This window comes from Diuraphis noxia, unplaced genomic scaffold (genome assembly GCF_037042655.1).
Source record: "Diuraphis noxia isolate RWA-SAM2 unplaced genomic scaffold, SU_Dnox_SAM2 contig0004, whole genome shotgun sequence".
In the NCBI taxonomy this organism is placed as follows: domain Eukaryota; kingdom Metazoa; phylum Arthropoda; class Insecta; order Hemiptera; family Aphididae; genus Diuraphis; species Diuraphis noxia.
Window position 1 is genome coordinate 51,561,482 of NW_028301714.1, and position 20,959 is coordinate 51,582,440.

At 28.8% G+C, this 20,959-nt stretch overlaps 1 protein-coding gene across 1 annotated transcript in view; it reads right to left on the reverse strand.

Moving 5' to 3' along the window:
* The window catches only part of mwh (multiple wing hairs), a 60,452-nt gene extending 46,361 nt beyond the window's left edge, over positions 1-14,091 (reverse strand). The window contains exon 1 of the mRNA XM_015513016.2: positions 13,597-14,091. Within this exon, the coding sequence (XP_015368502.2) occupies positions 13,597-13,626 (30 nt within the window). The 5' untranslated portion in view covers positions 13,627-14,091. The remainder of the gene's footprint in view (positions 1-13,596) is intronic.
* Between the last annotated feature and the right edge of the window lie 6,868 nt (positions 14,092-20,959).

Consider the following 20,959-nt stretch of genomic DNA (forward strand, 5'->3'; position numbering starts at 1 on the left):
CAATAGCATAATAATATAATAGCCAGTACACGAGTGTTTCAGATAAAATATCACATCTCCTTTAAAATTATGCTTGGAAGTGATTTATGAGAACAACTGGACGTACCAGAATAGCCATAACGTTTCGTATGATGATCGATGATTAAATGGTACACGAACTGTGTGCGGTACGCCACGTATCAGACTTTATACGTGGGATTACTAATTAAGTATCATAATATTATTGCGCGTGTACGGTATTATTTCCTATAACTACTAGTTAATAATCTATCAAGTCATTTTTAATTTTTAATTTTGCAAAGAGATCGTGGATTGGTGAAAAAAATATGAAATTATTACATTTTAATTATTGATTAAAGAAACACGAGTCTTCTATCTAGCTAAAAGATCTGACTATAAATTACATCTCAATCATGTAAATACATACTGTTTAACTATAAAGACATTTAATATTAAATATATGGTGCTCATTTCATTTCAAGGCAAACAGATATTTAGCATGAATTAAAAACTATGATTCGGCAACTTTAATAATATAAATTCTCACAACTGCAAATGAAAATAATACTAATATGTTTTTCGTACGAATTTTTCGTAATTTTACGATCTGATGGTGCAAATAATAAATGTGTGAGGCTAAAGATAAACATTTTTGGAAATGTTGGCATTTCTTCGCATCCTTGAAGTATGATAAACACCATATATAGTCAAATTAATAATGTATTTCACAATGGAGATTATACAGCGAATTGTTTGCAAAAAAACCGAAATATTTCTACTAGAATGCACCGAATCGTTTCGAATAAATAAATATAAGTTCTTATCCATATAAACTATTATATATAATAGTGTCGAGATGGGAAAAATATTGGATAGGTATATATCGATCTACCGCACGAACTACATTCCGCGCGTTCTTTCGGCGTTTTCATAAAATAACAAATGGTTTCTTCAGGTGTTTTTCTGAAGGTCCTTAATTTACATTTTTTCTCCGCGGCATACGATTGTGATGAAGTAGAACTCACTATATAGGCATAAACGTATATGATTAGGAATTATTACTATTTCATAACCGAAGAATTATCACCTTTACGTTTAACACACTCAGTCAATAATTACCTACCTATATGTATATTTTGACATGCCAAAATGTATCATTATCATATCGTAAATAATTCGTATCGCTGGTCAGTATAATCTATCATCCATCAAGTTGTTGTATAAAATTCGGTTTTATGGATCACGTGATGTGTATTTTTAAAAAAAGTTTGGTTTTTGAAATGTTTTTGTATAATATATACACTATACATATTAAATATTATTATTTTAGTTCTACACGAAAATAATCATAGACTTTGACTTCATTTTAAAAACAGCGCACCGCATTGAACACTTGTGATTATGTTACCGTTAAAATAAATATATATTTAAGTTATGTAGCGCTGAGCATACAAATGATAAATGTATATATATATTCTCTGATTTTCCATTGCAATGACTGTTATATTCATTGAGTAATTTGAATACGTATAATTTTGTGTATCATTATACAACAATGTGATGATCGCTGTACTTATATATACCTATATATATTATATACAACGTATTATATTATACACGAGTAACTTGATTCTGTGTAGCGTTGATTCCTTTTCATATGATCGACCACAGGATAGCAGCTTATTGTAAGTCTGCTTCAGTGTGTGGTCACAAATTGCAGGAAGTAATTCGAGGACTTGTGGACGGGGAGAAAAACGACAGAGTGCATGTCGCCAGACCGATAGTGGTCGTGTGTGTTTAGATATACATATACCTACATGTATATTAAATACTAAATAGCGTCCATATGGGAGTGTCGTGGGTTGTGTTGTATATAGTATATTATAAACTATTGAAAGATTTACTGGGTAGGTAGCACCCAAAACCGTCGGATTCGTATTCATATGTTATTTAATACACATATAGTTTATTGTTGTTGCGCCGCATTGCTGGTATAATAATATAAGGAATCGCATGCTGCTGCACGTGAAAGTGGGCGATAACAAAAACTACACCTAGCAGACAGCTTTTAAACGATAATAACATATAAATACATGAACCATATTATGTAACCTGCAGACGACATAACCCACTTAGTTCTATTGAAAACTGCACCCTTGCATATATTTATATGCATCATTCAAAATGTTCTCTAAAACATAATATGAACTTTTAACTCTATCCACAGGTTTTTTCTGTTTATATGAAATAAATCTTTCAAATTATTTAATCAAATAACAACAATATGAATAATAGGTAGTAAAAAAAAAAATAAGCTTAATTGTAGGTTGGGAGGTAGTTATAGGTTATTTTCTTCAATTATCAATTATCCGATCGTAAGTCTATAATAGAAGGTTAATCATCTAATTGAATTTAAATTTTAATAAGTGTATTTTAGATTGTTACATCGTTCGTAGCTGTATTATTTATTATACTTCATATTATTTGAAGTTTGTGTATTGTAATTATGACATGATAACGTCTAATATATAATATAAGTGTATGCATTTTTCTTGCCCCACGCGCACTGGTGCATCGTCCTTGGTTTGATATAGGTACTATAATATATATATATATATATATAATATTATATAAGTAATTATCTCGATTCTTGATTAATATGAATGCACATATGGGACTTTCTCCAATTCGGAAACAACAATATATAATATATAGTAAACATTAAAACAAAAGATTGATGTCCTTGCCCTCGGTTACGTTATTTTCAATTCACTAAATCAAGTCGTCCAACAACAACACATCTGGCCTGAAAGTATTTTATTTTATTCAAACGATAGGTGTATATTTACATCCAACTCGGCGTAGATCATGAGCTGTAATCGCGCTTTGAGACTGGCTCATGGATACGCAGACCGCACTCTGGACGATGGAAGTAATGGTAGTAATAATATCTGCGCACGACCACTATTCATTTCCAACAATCGAATTCCGTGCACGATATACCGTACAATTAATTTCACGATTGCAATTCGATTATTGTACACATATAATATTCTGTGTACCTAGCTAGTATTCAACGTTTTGTCTTTATTTGATTGTATAGATCAAAATCTACGCATCTACCAATCGAGAAACTATACGGTGGAGATACCGCGGCAACTTTAATTAAATCGTCGATCTTTGGAAAGTCCATAAACGACCAACGACCAGTTAAATCCAATCTACTTCTAATTGGGTTTTTAATGCAAATTTTTGTGGTGGACGTCCATACTTCTGTCCGTCTAGTCGCCTTCAAAACAATTCAATGTCCTTACTTTATAATCGTATGTATATTATATGCGCAGTCGCGCAGACTACCCGTTCGTATATGTAAGATAAGTGACAATCCGATCGGAAAAAAAATATTATTATACTTTTAAATTTTCAACTGTACACCCTTGAAACGTAAGTTATTTCTCGATTGCTCGGTTTATATATATATATTTATTATATCATTATTTTAATGCACAAAAAAGTTATAATATTGTTCTGGTATTAAAATTTTCAATGCATTTGTCTGCGTATATAAATAACATTGTGACACTAATAATATACCTAGCGTGTGAAAAACTTGGCATTCGATATGAATATTGTTTTTTCGTTTGGTATCTCTTGAAAATCTATGGTAAATACTTAATACATTTGTATGCATAATTAGCACGTAGTTAATTTATAGGCGCATTTATTTATTTTACGATTGCTAAACACGATCGATATAAAGGCTAAGCTAGTGCCATGTATATAAGTATACTTACAGCATGTGAAGGCGAGATAAAAATTCATATAGTTATTATAATAGTCAAAAGACTTTAACGCGTGTATATGAATGAGTAAATAGATATAAGTAAATAAAATGTGATATTCTTGGTTAAATAAACTTTGATATCATCATTTTATTTATTTTTTATGAATAATATATGAATAAAATCTAAATATTTGCATCTGTGAATAAAAGTGAATTTACAAAATTAAAAAAACTAAAGCGTTCTTTGATCCTATGAGCATACTATATAATTATATGTGTATCTTTAATAACATTAAACGTATTACAGAATATATTAAAAATCCACTAGAATATTTTACTGATTTCGATTACATATCAAAAAAAAAAAAAAAAAAAAAAAAAAACAACTACTATTAAGTATTACATTATACGATCCAAAAATTGATATCAATCATTACTGTCACGTATGGAGTAAAAACGTTTTATTAAATTTTCAGAAATAAAAAAAAAACAAGAGCTTGTGTTATTACTTATTTTTATTATTATTACACGTGTATATACCTATATTATTATTATACGATATAATATGACATATATATATATATATATATATATATATATATATATATATATATATATATATGGACAAAAACGCATAAATACGCTGCAGCATGCTGACATACCATCACCAACAGGCACACGAGTTACACCTCCTCAGACGTCAAGGTCCAAATCCGGTCGGCTCGTAAGTCAAAAACAATACCCTAGACACCCCTTGATCACTGCACCGACGCCGCCGCCGACACACGAGGTCGCAAGCGGCCGGTCGGTCGGATTCCTAAACTCACCGATGCAACTACAGTGCGGCGGTACATCCATGATGAGCGGACACACGTCCCGCGCGTATATTATAATACATATTAATACGTAGGTACCTACCTACATACGGTCTTTCCGACGTTACACCGACCAAACGTCCATTGTGTTCTATAAGCGCGTCAATACACACCGTTTGAATATTTACTAATGGCGACGTATTATAATAATAATAATATACCTAGCTATAGTTAATATTATACGATATTGTATTGACTATTATTGGACTATCGTTTACGTTAAAACTCTGGAAGTCTCGACAAGACTACTTGGAGACCGTCGATTTGCGCACACGATTTGTACAGAAAAAAAACAGGATACCTATACAGACACAACTGGATGACGTGCGACGGCCGGTTACATATACGAATAATAATATTGTATTCTATATAGGTACACATCGTATTCGCTCATTGCTACAACACTATACATTGCAAGATAATACTGATGAGTGATGTATAAGCTGTTACGAACTTTGATATTTGTGAACGAATCAGAATATTATTAGACTTTTATTTTTAATTCAATGAACTTGAACCGAACTGAACTAGTCAGTTTTAATTTATTTAAACCCAGACCGGACCAGGCTATTCAAACTGTAACTGTATCGAACCCAAATCAAAATTGTAAATAATACAAATAATATATTTATTGTTTTTCCTGTTTATTTAACGCAACTTCATTTTATAAGGTAAACGTATTATTGAGTTATTAAAATAAATAGTAAATATAAAATAATTTAATTTAACTTCTAAACTACAAGGTATTGATTCGGTTTAAAAATCGAACAATTTGTAATATTACTATTTACTGTAATAAACGAGTCATTAATACCACCTAAATAATTATATATACAATGATTAGTTTAACTGGCTACATGATTATTCAATAATACATTAATAGTTTAATTTGAAGCCGAATACTTTAATATAAAAATTAAATTTACCAGATAAATATTATAATTAGTGATGGTAATTATTCGAATATTCGAATATCAGTATTCGATGCTACAGCCTACAAAACAATACGTAACGAAAATTATTTGTTTAAGTTTTCGTGCAACACAAAACGTTTAATAATAATATATATATATATATTTTTTTTTAATTATCCCGCGGCAACTAAAGCCATTGGGAAGGGGGTAGCACTGTAGGTTCTTATGGAACTGTAGGTTGGTTTTACACAATAATAATATTAAATGGCGCATAAAACCCTGCAAGAAGTGGATTCGAAAACAGCGATATTTACTATTTGACAGGGCAATTTATTAAAATACAAAAATAAAAATTGTGCAAAATAATAAATAAATAATTGGTAACTACGAACAGGTCCCTGCAAGATAAGAACTATTTTCGTATTTAGGTCGATTAATCATTGACATACATTATCTTTAGTTGTTTAGATATGAATTAGTTATTAATAATAAATAATATAAAAAGCTTGCCATGGAAAAACGGATAATACAACAAGTTAGGTATTGTAGCATCGAAACTGATATTCGAATATTATACATTGCATTACTAATTATAATATCAGAGATTGAATAAATAGTTGTTTCATGAAGTTTTAAAATGTAGATTACCAGTTAAGTGGACTACGGTCTCTTATCAATTTATACTTGACTATTCAAGTTTGAAATAATTTTTTTTTTACATTTACTTGATAATTATTTAATATTAAAAAAAAAAAATAGTGCATGGATAAATGTATCTTTCAAAATCACAGCTAAATGGACAGTTAAATACATCACCCCATATATATACCTGATTCGAGAGTCTGTTTAACATATTATATCGATAACCGATTATATGTATATAGCCGTATCGATCTCAGTATTTGTATATAATATCAGTTGAAAGGTATATTATTTCGATTATCATCATCATAATCTAAAACCGTTTCTAAAAGCTTATTCGAACCATCTATCGCAGCAGTGCTCGTGCATTAGGTATTATTAACAACAACGCGTGTAATATATAACAAATTGAAATAAATAGATGGTTGCGTCAGGTATAGGTATATATTTCGATCGATTAATCACTCGATACATGAAATATGATCTGTCGGTTTAACGAAAATTCGATATACTAATGACGACTGCAGCCGGTGATTTAACGATGAAATTACGTAAGTAAGAACGTAAAGTTGACGATATGACGCTAAAAATAAAAAAATCCTTCGTACGATAATTATTATCACACATCGCTCACCTGCATAAATACAACATAAACGCGTATTACATAGTATACGGGAAGGGAGAGAACGGCCGAACGGGGTTTTATCGATTCCGCCGTTTTAATATCAATTCCGCCGGCTATCGACTCCGCCGAGCTTTTTTATTTATTGATTCCGCCGGCTATCGATTCCGCCGAACTTTTTTATTTATTGATTCCGCCGGCTATCGATTCCGCCGACTATGTATGTTTAAATCAATTTTTTTAAAGTTTAAATATAAATATTTCAAAAAATAATTCAAACATTTTTGTAAGTAAAATGTATTAAAATAGTAAAATAATGATATAAAATTTATTTAGTTAACGCCAAAAAAGCAAAAATAATATAATTTAGTAAAAATAAAATAAATAATAGTAAATAATAATCAAATGTTCTACAATTTATTTTAAAAACGCCAAAAATGCAAAAATTATTTAGTAAAATAAAATAAATAATAGTAAATAATAATTAAAATGTAATAATGATATTAATTGATTTATTTTTCAGAATAGTGCTTAGATGCCAATTTTATATATTTAAATCTATCAATTTTTTTATTTAAATAGTCTTCAAAAATTGTTTCTACATATTTTTTTTTTTTCATAATTTTTATTTTTAATTATTTTAGTATTATCGAGCGCTCTTATTATTATATATGTATCAGTTTGAATTTTTAAATTTAATACATGCGAAAACAAAAATATATTAGGATGTGCTTTATTGAATTGGGTATTAAGTTTCGAATGAAACGATTCGCAACTATTTGTTGTTCGTTCGGAAGAAATTGAAGAAGATGCCCACATTTTCGGATTAAATTTTGATGTTTCATCAATATAATTATCACATATATAATCGCAGAATTTAAGACTACGAGTGTTTTTACGAGTGAATTGAAAATTAATTGTATATTAATTTAAGCCTTTTATATTTTGTTTTCATTAAAATAAATAATTTACAAATATTAACCGGCGGAATCAATAAAAAGAAAACTTCGGCGGAGTCGATAGCCGGCGGAATCAATAGATTTTTCACAGGTAAAAAGGTCATTTCGGCGCAATCGATATACGCCCGGCCGAACATGATAATAATAATATTAAGTGGAATTGATAATACCGTTAAACGCGAGGCGATAGTTAAATTTTAATATATGTATATTGTAGACCGTAGTAGGTATATACATTATATACATAATAGATCAGTATAAATTGACGCCTCAAGAGTTTGACCGGAGATAATTCAACGGATGTTTACACAGGATCGACCCCGTTTCAACGCGCGCAGCGGGCTCGGCATTGTTCTGGACCATCGAGTAAATATTACAATATTATTATTATATACTGCGCCGTGCCTATCGTATTATTATTATTGTTTATCTGTCAAGGCGTTTGGACCGTATTATTTTCGTAACGCATACACAATAATAATATTGTTATAATATTATTAGATGTGTGCCACGCAAAATTGCGGGATGTGAGCATTATACGTACAGCGGATTGGTTTACACGGTTCGTCATCGTCGATAATGCATGGCAATAACGCATATATATTACATACCATCAGCCATCAAGTACACGTGCAGTATATATACATATTGCTGTTGTTTTTATTGTACTTATAATAATACCTACAAGAGTTCGCGTTAACAATAATCCGAGCCAGCATTAAACGCGATTTTTGGCACTTAATATCGTTTTGTCCGTTTTTTTCTACCTACTTTTTTCTCCTTTAAAAAGTGGACTATAGATGTTACCACCACCCGACAGCGCATATAATAATTATATGTAATACGATTAAACATACAATTTCAGGTCGACAGGTATCTACTACCTATGCTGCGGATTACATGCACTATCCGACTGAATTGATTTTGGTGTGCCGCTACCGCTATAAGTTACAACAAACACGAACGAGAGCCAGAGAATCGTATAAAATATTATAAACCTATTATAATATATTTGATTACGTCAGGTTTCCGGAGTAAATTACGCGGGTATCTATCTTCTCAGTTTATAATTTCCAAGAAAATAATATACGTTATAGAAACGTCCTCATTTGAATATTTTATATTATGTGTTTCTGATTCGTGACTATCCAGTTGATATACACGTCTATATAAACATACACGTACACGCCATGTTATAATGACAACATATAGACTTAAATGGATTAGGTGAGAAGAACTGTTATAGTAGTCTTCAGACAATTAATTTGGACGTATTCAGTAAAAATGTGTTGTTTGACAAATAAACGGATGACAACAAAGTAGAGAAATAACCTCGTAACAAAAAGATACTCGTGTAGAATATATGAAGAAAGTCTGAAAGTGCATAATTCAAGACTGCAACAGTGTAAACATATAATTGATTATGTGTACGCCATGATATAATAGTACTGTATAAATGTTTAATACTCCGCTGATATTATACCTTCTTTCAATATTGTTATTCATTAAGTAATAAAAGAATCTTCTTCAGGAAGTACAAGGTAGTACCTATCTGTAGGTGATACCTATTTCAGGTAAGTCATGATAAGTTTTTTATATTTAAAAAAAAAAATGTATATGTATATGTATAACATATTCGTTCTCATACGCACCTATATAATTATATGAAAACCAAAAAATTAATGAACTATACCCAAGTATGGAAGATTCTACGCTCAATAAGTACCAATAAGAACTCACTGATCACATTAATCTCTAAAAAACAGAATGTCTTTAAAGAATGGTTTTTTCAACCAAGTCCAAGTGTATACTCAATAAACTAATAAATTATGCCCGTCGTTGTAAATTGTATCAACACATTTTTCTTATTATTTATACTTTATATACTTACAGTATACTAACAGTAACCTGTTGGCTATTACCTATGTATTAATCATGATTGTAAAGATGGTTTTAATGAACAATAAAAATAAAAAGATAAAAATTTAACTGATAATTATAATATGTATAACCTAATTATTTGTGTTTATAATAATATACTTAAGTGAAGATAAAATAATATACCACAAATATAACCACGTGCACAGAAAATGTATAATAATTTTCAGTGCATGAAAACATTTCTTAAAAATCAAATTATATATCTTTCTGTTTGAAATTTCTTATAAAACTACTAATATAGCAGGACAGCAGGTAGTATATGAATTATATTTTTTTGCCTCTACAGCATTATCAACATATGATATCATCTCATATATTATATACATACAGACGTCCGAAACGTATAATTTTAAATTTGGCCGACACAGAAAGAAAACATTAATTTCGTGTTATTAGATTTGTGAAAATGCAACACATATTATATTTTATATTATTGGATTTCCAGATTAATCATGAATGACCTACGAACATGGATCCATCATTCTTTGTTACGAATTAAATTGTCTATGCTACATACATAAGTATGTTTTTAGTTTTTCTAAAGTTGTTTTATATTAATGTCATACAAACATACAACTTGCATCATTCTTTGAAATGAAGTTTACTTAAAAATAGTGTAAGTACACTGAACAATGTACAAACGGTAAACGATAGATATTCAAAAATGTTTAAAATTTTAAAATTAACTTATACAGATAGATAAAGTATGTAGATAACATGCGCTTTGTTTAGTTTTCGTATACAGAAATAAATTAATTTTTTTAATAACTTTTCTACACTCCATACACTTAGAACTGTTCAGTACAATAAAATCCCAATATAACATTAATTTAACAAAACCCAACATTTTATTTTTTTTATAAAATCCATTCCACGTAACGTTATACTGAAATACAGAATGTAAAGTATAGTATTGAATATTGACGTCCTGTAAAAGTGTTGAGAGTAAATTTTCCAATTAAATGTTAATTAGTGGGATAATGAACTGTTAAACAAATAAAGTGTTTCGACTCCAATGCACACTAAAAATAACTTCCGGAAATATGCATGAACCATGAAATTATTTTTTAAGTACATGAAATTGACTTAACCTTCTTTATTAGAATACATTGTGTTCTGTTTACTAACACGTGGGAATGTTTAATAATTTATATTACGCCGAAAAATAATACGTAAAAATATTTACAATATAAAAATACAATGGAAATAATTTAACCAAGTAGATTTAATATTTTAAGTATTCTATTTTTAACTTGTCACAAATATTTTTTTCAAATACTCGTCTGGTAGAGTCTACATTTCTCAAGTAAAATTTCAGCAATGCGGAATTATGATTCATTTTTAATTATTTAACATTGAATGTTTAATCGAGAAAGTTTATAGTTTACCCTATCTTGAACCTGTCTTGTTGCTTCGTCGATTTAGAAAATATTATTGCGTAAAATCGGTAGGTATATAATTTATGAACAGGACCCGAAAGTTATTCAATAATCTAATTCATTTCATTTATCATATTATTTCTGTTATATGGCCTACCGCCACATATCGTAATATAGGTACTTATGTGGATAACAACATTCAGTCAGCATAAAATTAATTGTTTTTACTTAAGTAAACGAGTCCCGTTTTATCAATATTATGTACGTATCACAAAAATGAAATTAAGATTGTAAAAGTATCAAATAATTTAGGAACATCTTATTATGAATATCATTTTTATAAGTATATAGGTACACTACACATTGTATATTATTTTGTTGTAGGCTAGCTATGTAATTTTTAAAACAGTTATTAATACTAATATAACTACTTAGTTGAAGACGTGATAAAAATAACAATAATAATAATAGGTACCTACATATTTATTCGTACCTACATTATGGCTAAATAGCTACGTGTAGAGTACCTACGTATAACCGACAAGACAATAACTATATGGTATAAACTAAAATTAAATATAGTGTTTCTACATAATATATTATGTGCAAATATTCCATCTCTGTTTTTCGATAATTCTTTTTTTCCAGGATATCAGATATAGTAATTACAGATGTGGCCGATCATTAGTAGCTGTAACCTTGAGATAATATGCAATACGTTTTTTACACACCCCTAATAAGAGGATATTAATATTTTACTGTCTCGATATTCCATAGCATTGCAATATAAACCTTATAGTTAAGTTTCATATGTGTTTTGAAGCTCTCAATTAAATTATTTATCATTTTGTTTGTACGAGTTTTTTCTCTTGTATAATATGTAAATAATATTGCGGTGTGGATGTATAAAAAACACTCTAATGAATTTCTAACATAAAATAAATAATTTACTCATAGGCAGCACAATATTTTTTATTTTTTATGTTCTCCGATCACTGAATGGATAATAATAATAATCAATTACATTATAAACACGTAATATAATATTCTGTCTTTAATCGTCGGGAAGAATTAAAAGTAATAAATCATATATCATCATAACCGTTCATTTTACATATTATATCAACTCGTTTAAGCATAAAAAATAAAATATATGGATAATATAATGTGCTGACATAGTTCATCTCGAAAATCTGGTACCCATCTATTCGCTATGGACATTTAATAAAAAAACTGGGCTAAAGCAATTAAATTCACATTCTTGCATTTTCATATAAAATAGCGGTTTTGTTATAAACGTTGACTAGAGGTTATAATTTATGAAATAAATAATGCACGTGCAACACAAGAAAAAATTTAATACTATATAAATAGAACAATGAATTATTTTTTTAATCAATTTATTAGTATGCATACATTTTTAATTACTTAGAGTAACAATTAAATATGTACCTATCTTTTATATTATGATACATTTTTTGTGGTACCAACCTTTTCTACAGTTGTCGTTTATTATAGTTATATACAATTTTTAGTCCATAATTTACATTTCAAACAATCATCTAAAACAATAAAATAACGTAAGAGGTATTTGAATAAAATCGAGGTTTTATAACTACGACTTAATCTAGCTGTAAATATGAGTGATGATGATGATAAATATTTGAAAAATACCTACATAGCTTATAATTATGTTTGATATTAGGAAACAAATATTCAGTTGAAGCCACATTATTTAATACTTTTATTTGGTAGTGTATTATTAAAATATGAAAATTAGTTCAATTTATTGAAAAAAAAAAAGTATATTTATATAGATTATTTATTATTGATTTAAAGACTATGTGGTATAACCTTTTCATAAATATTTTTTCAGTCAAAATAAAGTATTTCCGGAATGTAATATTGTATATAAAATAAATCGATATATCATCATTGGTGTACAGAATATGTCAAAAAATTAAAACATGTAAAAAGTATTACGATATTTGGCTCGGTTACAAATCGACAATTATAATATGCTGAGACTGTTGGGAACTTAGTAAATATTATTTATACACAGAATACAGAATAAAAAAATAGCAAATATAAATATATTAACAGGTTAAAGGTGCATTTAAATATTGAAAATATACGTATTATAATGATATATTGCTTGAATCAAATCGTCATGCTTGTTTATTATTTATTGAACAAATAAAAGACTAATTAAATATTTGATTTTTAAGATTTTATTTGTTTATTTGATATATGTATTTTAAAAAAAAAACTGTTCCATCTAATACTTTTCGATTAATTTTCAAACTTATGTACAAGGTACCTATTTATATAACATAATTTCGAAAACATGTGCAGAAATTCCTATTTGATTAGCTTGTTCCAAAGTTCCTTTTCAGCCAAACTACACGCTTTGAGTTTATAAATATTGAAAACATAACGTAGGTAATATTATATAATACAAGCACAAAATAAACGCTTACCATGTTCACGTCTTTCGGTTTCCTGACCATTTATGCGACGGCTGCAAACGACACACACACACAAAAACACGTATTATCCGAGCGCACAAAAACGAGCAAACGGTTTGAAATTGAATCGTATCAATATAATATGTCTTTAAATTAAATTAATACGGCGAGATAGAACGACAGAATGTGCAAAGCTTATATTATAAGCGACAGTCGCGTATTACATCGTATAGTAAATGCCATATAATTTATACGATTTTCCCCTCGAGACGAGTCTTGAGAGTGATGCGTTTACAACATAATAATATTATGATACATCCGTCGACGACATTTTAAAAAACACATACGTAGGTGTGATAACTGATAATAAATGTTTTTAAGTTTCTTGTAGATCGGCCAAGTTCGAGGAGCGTGCTCGAGACGTGACGAGACGGAACGGGACGGACGGCCGCCGCGCGAGAGTATGGTAGTGCGTGTGCGGCTGCTGACGAGCGCATGTGATGTGCTCCGACCGGCCAGCATTATGTTCTTGAATGCCGCCGTGGCCGCCGCCGTAACCCGGGCAAACCAGTTTCGTAATGATTGTTGTTGTTGTGCGTCGCCGCCGCCTTGGAGCACCCGCGGGAAAAAAGTGGGCCGCCCAGGCACCTGACGTCGTATCGGCAGAAGACGAAAATTTTCAGTAAAAAAAACAAATTCTAGACTCTAAAAAAAATTTGGATTCCCCGTCGATTTTGACCCCTCATCATCAATCCTCGTCGAGAGTCGATGACATATATGTAAGAAACGGTGTGTACTTATGTACTCGTGTGTGTGTGTGTGTGTATGTGTAATAAAACATATATATATATCATATATAAATACGATTATAGCAGTCTCGTCGATCAAAAAATGCAGTTGTCATTCAAGTATTATTATACATGGGTATTGTATACCTATAATAATGTATGCACACGAATAATAAACACTAAATCCTTCTTATATATATATATATCTTTGAGTACTGAACGCGGTATGTGGTCGACTAAAAACGAAACTCGTTCAACCACGATCAAAAGCCAACCAATTTTTAAGTTACCTGTGAATTTTAACGCAATTTTCCAGAAACCGTTTGTTTATATAGCCATATATAGATATTAGATATAGATTAATTGGGTATACTTGTATTCAATAGTTAATAATAAAATAAATGGATCAATCAAGTTTGGACAAAAAAATCAAGACAATAATGTTGTAAATCACACAAAAAATGCAAGATTCATTAGTATCGTAAGAATAAAGTTTAATCGATAAAATATATAAAAACAACTCTCTGCAGTATTGTCTATTATAACTTACCTATTACTTATTTAAATTATACGTAATATAAAATCTGTTTTGAATAAATAATAACGGTTTAGTGAAATAGTTATTTCTTAGATTATTTAATAGCTCCAAACTACTTTCATTACAATAAATTACAATCACTAGTTTGTCGAAGTGTATGATAACATTTTTTTTTAGTGAGTATAAATATATGCTTACTTCTACATTGCGTTATAGGCTTATAGCATTTTGGATACAGTTAAACATTAAAATAAAATAAACATACGGTTTCATTTGACATTTTATCATAAGCACATTGCAAATAGTTATGTAGGTAATTATGTTATACTTAATATTTTGGGTTTACAGTGCTCACACCTATAACTTATTAACAAATAACAAATAATAATAAGATAGTTTAGCTTTTTTAACGATAGAGTTTTCATCAGATTTTACAAAATATCCCATATTCACATAAGTATGTGCTAATATATATTGGCGTGGTGTGGCGAGGTGTCTACATGTATTTGTCTACGCGCTCTGAGTGTACGCACCAACCGGCGTTGCTAGCTCCCGGATGGGTAGTCTGCACTCGGGATTTTTAGTAACAAAATCCTTCCCGCTCATACAATAAGTGTTCTAAACCAACTGTTTCCCCCCTACAAATAGCTAATGGTCACACTTGCCTGGCTCTAGATCAATTAAATGTATATATATATTATATCGTAAGTTTAATATTTAGGCAGCACATACAAAGTACTAACTACATAAACAGTAAAACTGTAAAGAACTCAAAAGCCATTTAAGCTATACCGTTAGCGTGTGTATACCTAAGTAAAAATAAAATACTGAAAAATGAAAAATAAAATTTGTCTATACTCTATATACATTATTTATACTATATACTAAGGTCTACGATTAAGTATGACAGATTTTTGAGCAAAAATGTTTGATCTAAATGTTTGAAATCCCTGTTAAAATGTTGATTAAAATATTTAATGTAAATTCAGAAATAATAGACAATACGCTGTAAGTTAATGTTTATGAGACGTGAGAATTAACGATGTACATTTTTTAAATAATTCTATTAAAAAATGCGCGTATAATAATAACTATGGGAATACTCGCCATGGTTAAGGCTATAATAATAAATTCAAAAACATTTTACCCTTGTAGTTAGTGAAGATATTTTATCAAAAGAAAAACAAAGAAAATAATTGTTAATTACCACTGAATCCGTTAACCCCAGAAGTTATAATTACATAGGATTTTAATAACAAAAATACTGTTACAAATTTTACCATGATATTTAAAATCTACTTAATCTTAAAAAAAATAATAAATGTGTAGAGAAAAATAATGATTTGAGAGAATACATTTTGAATAATTGCAGATAAATATATAGTGCGAACGCTTTAATAAACATAATTATACATTTTTTTACTGATCTCGTTCAATTTAGCGTGAGACTTTCATAATTTTTGCGGTGCTGTAAGTTTCGTAGGCTCGTTACACACCTAAACATTAGGCGTATTTTATGGGTTTCAAAACCTATATTTCTAGTGAACACTAATCAAATATATTATATACATATATACATTATGCTATTATGTTATAACACATTATATTGGAAATGATTACGTCTTACGTCTCGAGATATTCATAAAATAAAAATAAATACGATCATCCATCACAACGGTGCTCACGGGGTGCCGCCGTTGCACCCACTGAGATTTGGAAAGTTGAATAGATCTAGATTTCGTACAGATTTCGTTAATCGATTTTTTTTAGTACGCGTACATCCTCAAGATTTTGCAATCGCGCTGCACATTATTTATACGGACGCCCCTGCAGAGTGCTAGCTAAATTTATAGTCACCAAAACGTATTTGGATTTTTAGAAACGTGCCATTACTGCCATTATATTTTATTCCGTGTGTCCTAAACCCCTAATTTATTCAAAGATGGACTGTAATCGTGGTTAACCGAAATGTTAGTAAAAATGTCCAACAACAAACTGTTGTAATGCAGAGCCGCCTGCTGTATTGTATCGACAGCGCTGATTAAAATATATTGTTCTCAATAATATTCTGGATAATATTATTACACTCACTCCATCGAGCTACATATTATTATTATATTCACGGGGCACGGCACCAGCTATAGTTTATAATCATAATATTATGTACTATACACGTTTACTGTAACGTCTTTATGCGATCGAATATTATGTTATATTTGTAAGATATATTTTATCTGATATATTCTACTGAGTGTTATACCCGTAAAATATTTAAAAAAAACATTTACAAGAACGAAAGGTTAGTCATCTACAATGTTTTGTATACAAACGATGTACCTACACTCGGATTATAATTTTTAGTAGTTGTCTGCACATAAAAAATAATCGAATATTAATTGATTTAAAGTAGCTTAGTCTGAGCTTCGTTCGCTATATGAACACGTATTTAAGACCAATTTCCTATAAAAACAATAACAATAATAATAATAATTATTTGTGTGACACATGAAGTATCTAAAATAATAATTATTTATTGTAACTTTTAATTACACAAAATATTATACTGTACAATATGTACGTTATAACTTATACATATAAATGTCCGTGCATGTGGGTGTGTTTAATTGTATTGTAACTTGTAAGTACCTATTTATACAATATTATCGCATTTGTGCGCGGCGTGTGAGTATTACAAAGTGAATGTTTGAACTGAGCGTATAGTTATGTTTAAAATAACGAATAATATTAAATTATCAAAGCGATTTAACTATAACAGAATTCTAACATCTTTCCAACTGTTATTCATAATATCGTTCATGATGATCGTAATCAATGATGTTTAGGCAGACCGCAGATACCGCAGCTTCTAATAGGTACCTATACATATATACTTGCGGACATATACAATACACAGAGCTATTCTATTACACCTTTACCTCTGAAAAGTAATGTATTACATTAGTTATGCATTAACATTATTTAAAAAGTAACCGCTGAAAATGCCCGCAGTAGAGGCATTACTTTTATATGCTTAATATATATATACTTACTATTATATATTACTACTACTTATAGTAATTGTGTACTTACATTTCACTAAAGTATCAAATATCAATAGACACAAAGAAAATAACAATTAAGACAGCTTGATATAAACAAACTATTTCGTTATTCTTTTTACTGCTGTTGTATGCCATGTATACTAATACTATAATTTACCGGACTGCGTATTTATTTAACTGTCAAAAATTATTAACTTGCTACATGCTTCTATAGAATATAAAACTAAATCAAAGCGATTTTATCAAGTTTGGATTAATAATGAGCTCAATTCGATAGTATATTATTATTAATTATTATCATATACTTATATTGTATTGATATCTTTAAATAGAATATCGTAGACTGTAGGTACCTACCCAACTGCTATAATAGGTAATTATATCACAGAATAAGATGCGCTATAGAAACATGCCATAACAAATAATTAATCTGCGATGTATTTTATCTAACAATCTGAAAGACGGTTCAAATGCTTTTAGCTGTAATAGATAGAGAATCGAATTAGGTAACAATATTAAACACTGAATACAGTGCTATTAAACCACGTAATGATTTTACGTATGATTCGTATTAATCAAATAACAATTATTATTGATCATAGTAAGTTGTATCGTAGATTGCAAAAATATATTTTAAAGACGTAGTTATCTATATATAATATTATTTAGTGAATATTCGTGATACGCCCAAACGTGCAATAATTCAATAATTTGCAGTGTAATATGCATGGGACATCGGCCGTGGAATTAGGTAGGTATAGACTCTATATAGGTATACAGTTTTGTCGATGTACATACCACATTGCCACTTGAATAGTTCATAGTCCGTTATGTCTGGACAATACTATCGTGGAACGAAATTAAAACACGGGAGACCGCAGTTTTTTTTCAAACAGACGTTTTGATTAGGTGTAATTAACGCGCATTACGTTACAGCCTTCAGGGTTGTGTATTTGGTCCCAACTGTATGTTATTTTTCATACTATTAAACTTATATTGGCTGCAGGATAATTTTTAAATTCAATCACACTTCCGATTTATGACTAAATTAATATTTTCTTGAGAACATTAACGATGATAATGATAATATGAATATTATGCGTTTTCATTTTAGATTCAGAGTGGATTCTGATTAGCAATAATAATAATATTATACAGCTATTTTATTACTATAATTATTTTTTTTTAATCCTATATCTGTAAACGCAATACGATATTATTAAATTAATAATATTATATTCAGACATTCAGTCGATTCTAGTGATTCTACAAATTGTATACGTCATTTATATATATAAAATATATGATTTTAGATATATAATATTATATACTATAATGATCTAAGCATACGATTATAAGTACCAAATTCTTATAGTTGACTCGGATATGGATGATTTTTCACACCTATATAATATATCTAGATCTATTTTTATGGTTTTTGGATTCATTATGTTATTTAAATTTTTTTATTCTTGGATGCAATTACGTTATGGCATATATTCATTAAATTTACCATGAAGCAATAGAATATAATTGACCCATTTATTTTTATCAAGTCTCTCTACTATCAAAACAATTTTAACAATGTATATTGTATTGTATTTATCATATAATAAAATTATGCCATTTCTATCATGCCTTAGTCATAATCATAAAGTATTATAAAATTATTTATCTTCATATATTGATATATCTTTCAACAATTTTATAATAATGTCAAAATTATTATTAATCACAATTATAACATTCTCCTTTATGTATGTCTTTTTGTTTATTGATCTTTATTAAAATAATGTGAAACCTTTCAATCAAAATTTAGGTAGTCAACTAACAAAAAAAACTTTTAATATTGCGGCATTACAGTTCATTCTATAAAAGTTTTATGATTTTCCTCGCAAATTATTAATTAATTTCGTTTCAAAAAATAATTTAGTATTTTCAAAAAATAAAATGAAAAACAGTTGAGTTATTTCATTAGAATTAGTATATCAGTAATAGCTCATAATAGCAGATACTATTTATTGTACTGATATCCAATGCAGCATTATTATTCAACATTTTTTAAAATCTAAATAGGAAAAATAAAAACAAAACTTCATTAGAATGTTTTTGTAATGAATTCACCGCCTGTCCAGTGTCCACTTATTTAGACAATAATAATAACCGAAAAATTTCTGAAACAACTTTTTTTTTTTTATTGAAATAATTATATAAAACAATAATAATTCGATATTTTTCTAATCCAGGTTATATTATATATGAAAAATATTTTTATCAAGATATTTATTTGATGATATTATAGTACATTTTTGGGATACATATTTAAAATAATAATAACAATAACTACAATATAATGCTTTAGTTTATATGTTTTTAAATATTATGAACTTAACACATGACGCATCCGTGTAAAATATGTTGCCTATTGAACGATTGTATCTATATTTATTTTATACCTATATTCTTACACAATTCTATAATTGTATAATTTATTAGCAATATCATTTCCAGTGGCATTTTTTTTCTATTACTTAAGTAGTTAAGTATTATTCAATTATTGTATTGAATTTCCGTAGTATAAATTTAATTATATAATGCCTTTTTTTACATTTAATGTTTGTGAAATATTAATAACCACGTTATATTACAATACGCTTTTACTTTTTAATTAATACATCGATATTTTATACGTTTTAAAAATAATTTTTGTTAAATTTCAAGTAAATCAAGCCAAAATCATAGAGAACGACCATTTTTTGTTGTGTGGGTCCGTTGTGTTTTATGGACAGCATTCCCATTTCTCATGTAACGGTTGCATAGGCCGGTAACAAGTCTAACACTAAGACCATACAGCATGAGATTGTAGCAAAAACTTTGCAATGATAACGCTTCTTAGGATAATATTACTTTTATTTTGGTTTTGTTTATTTTATTATTTTTAACGATCCCCTTTACGAATCTAAATGTTGGCAATTCTACGGTCGGCT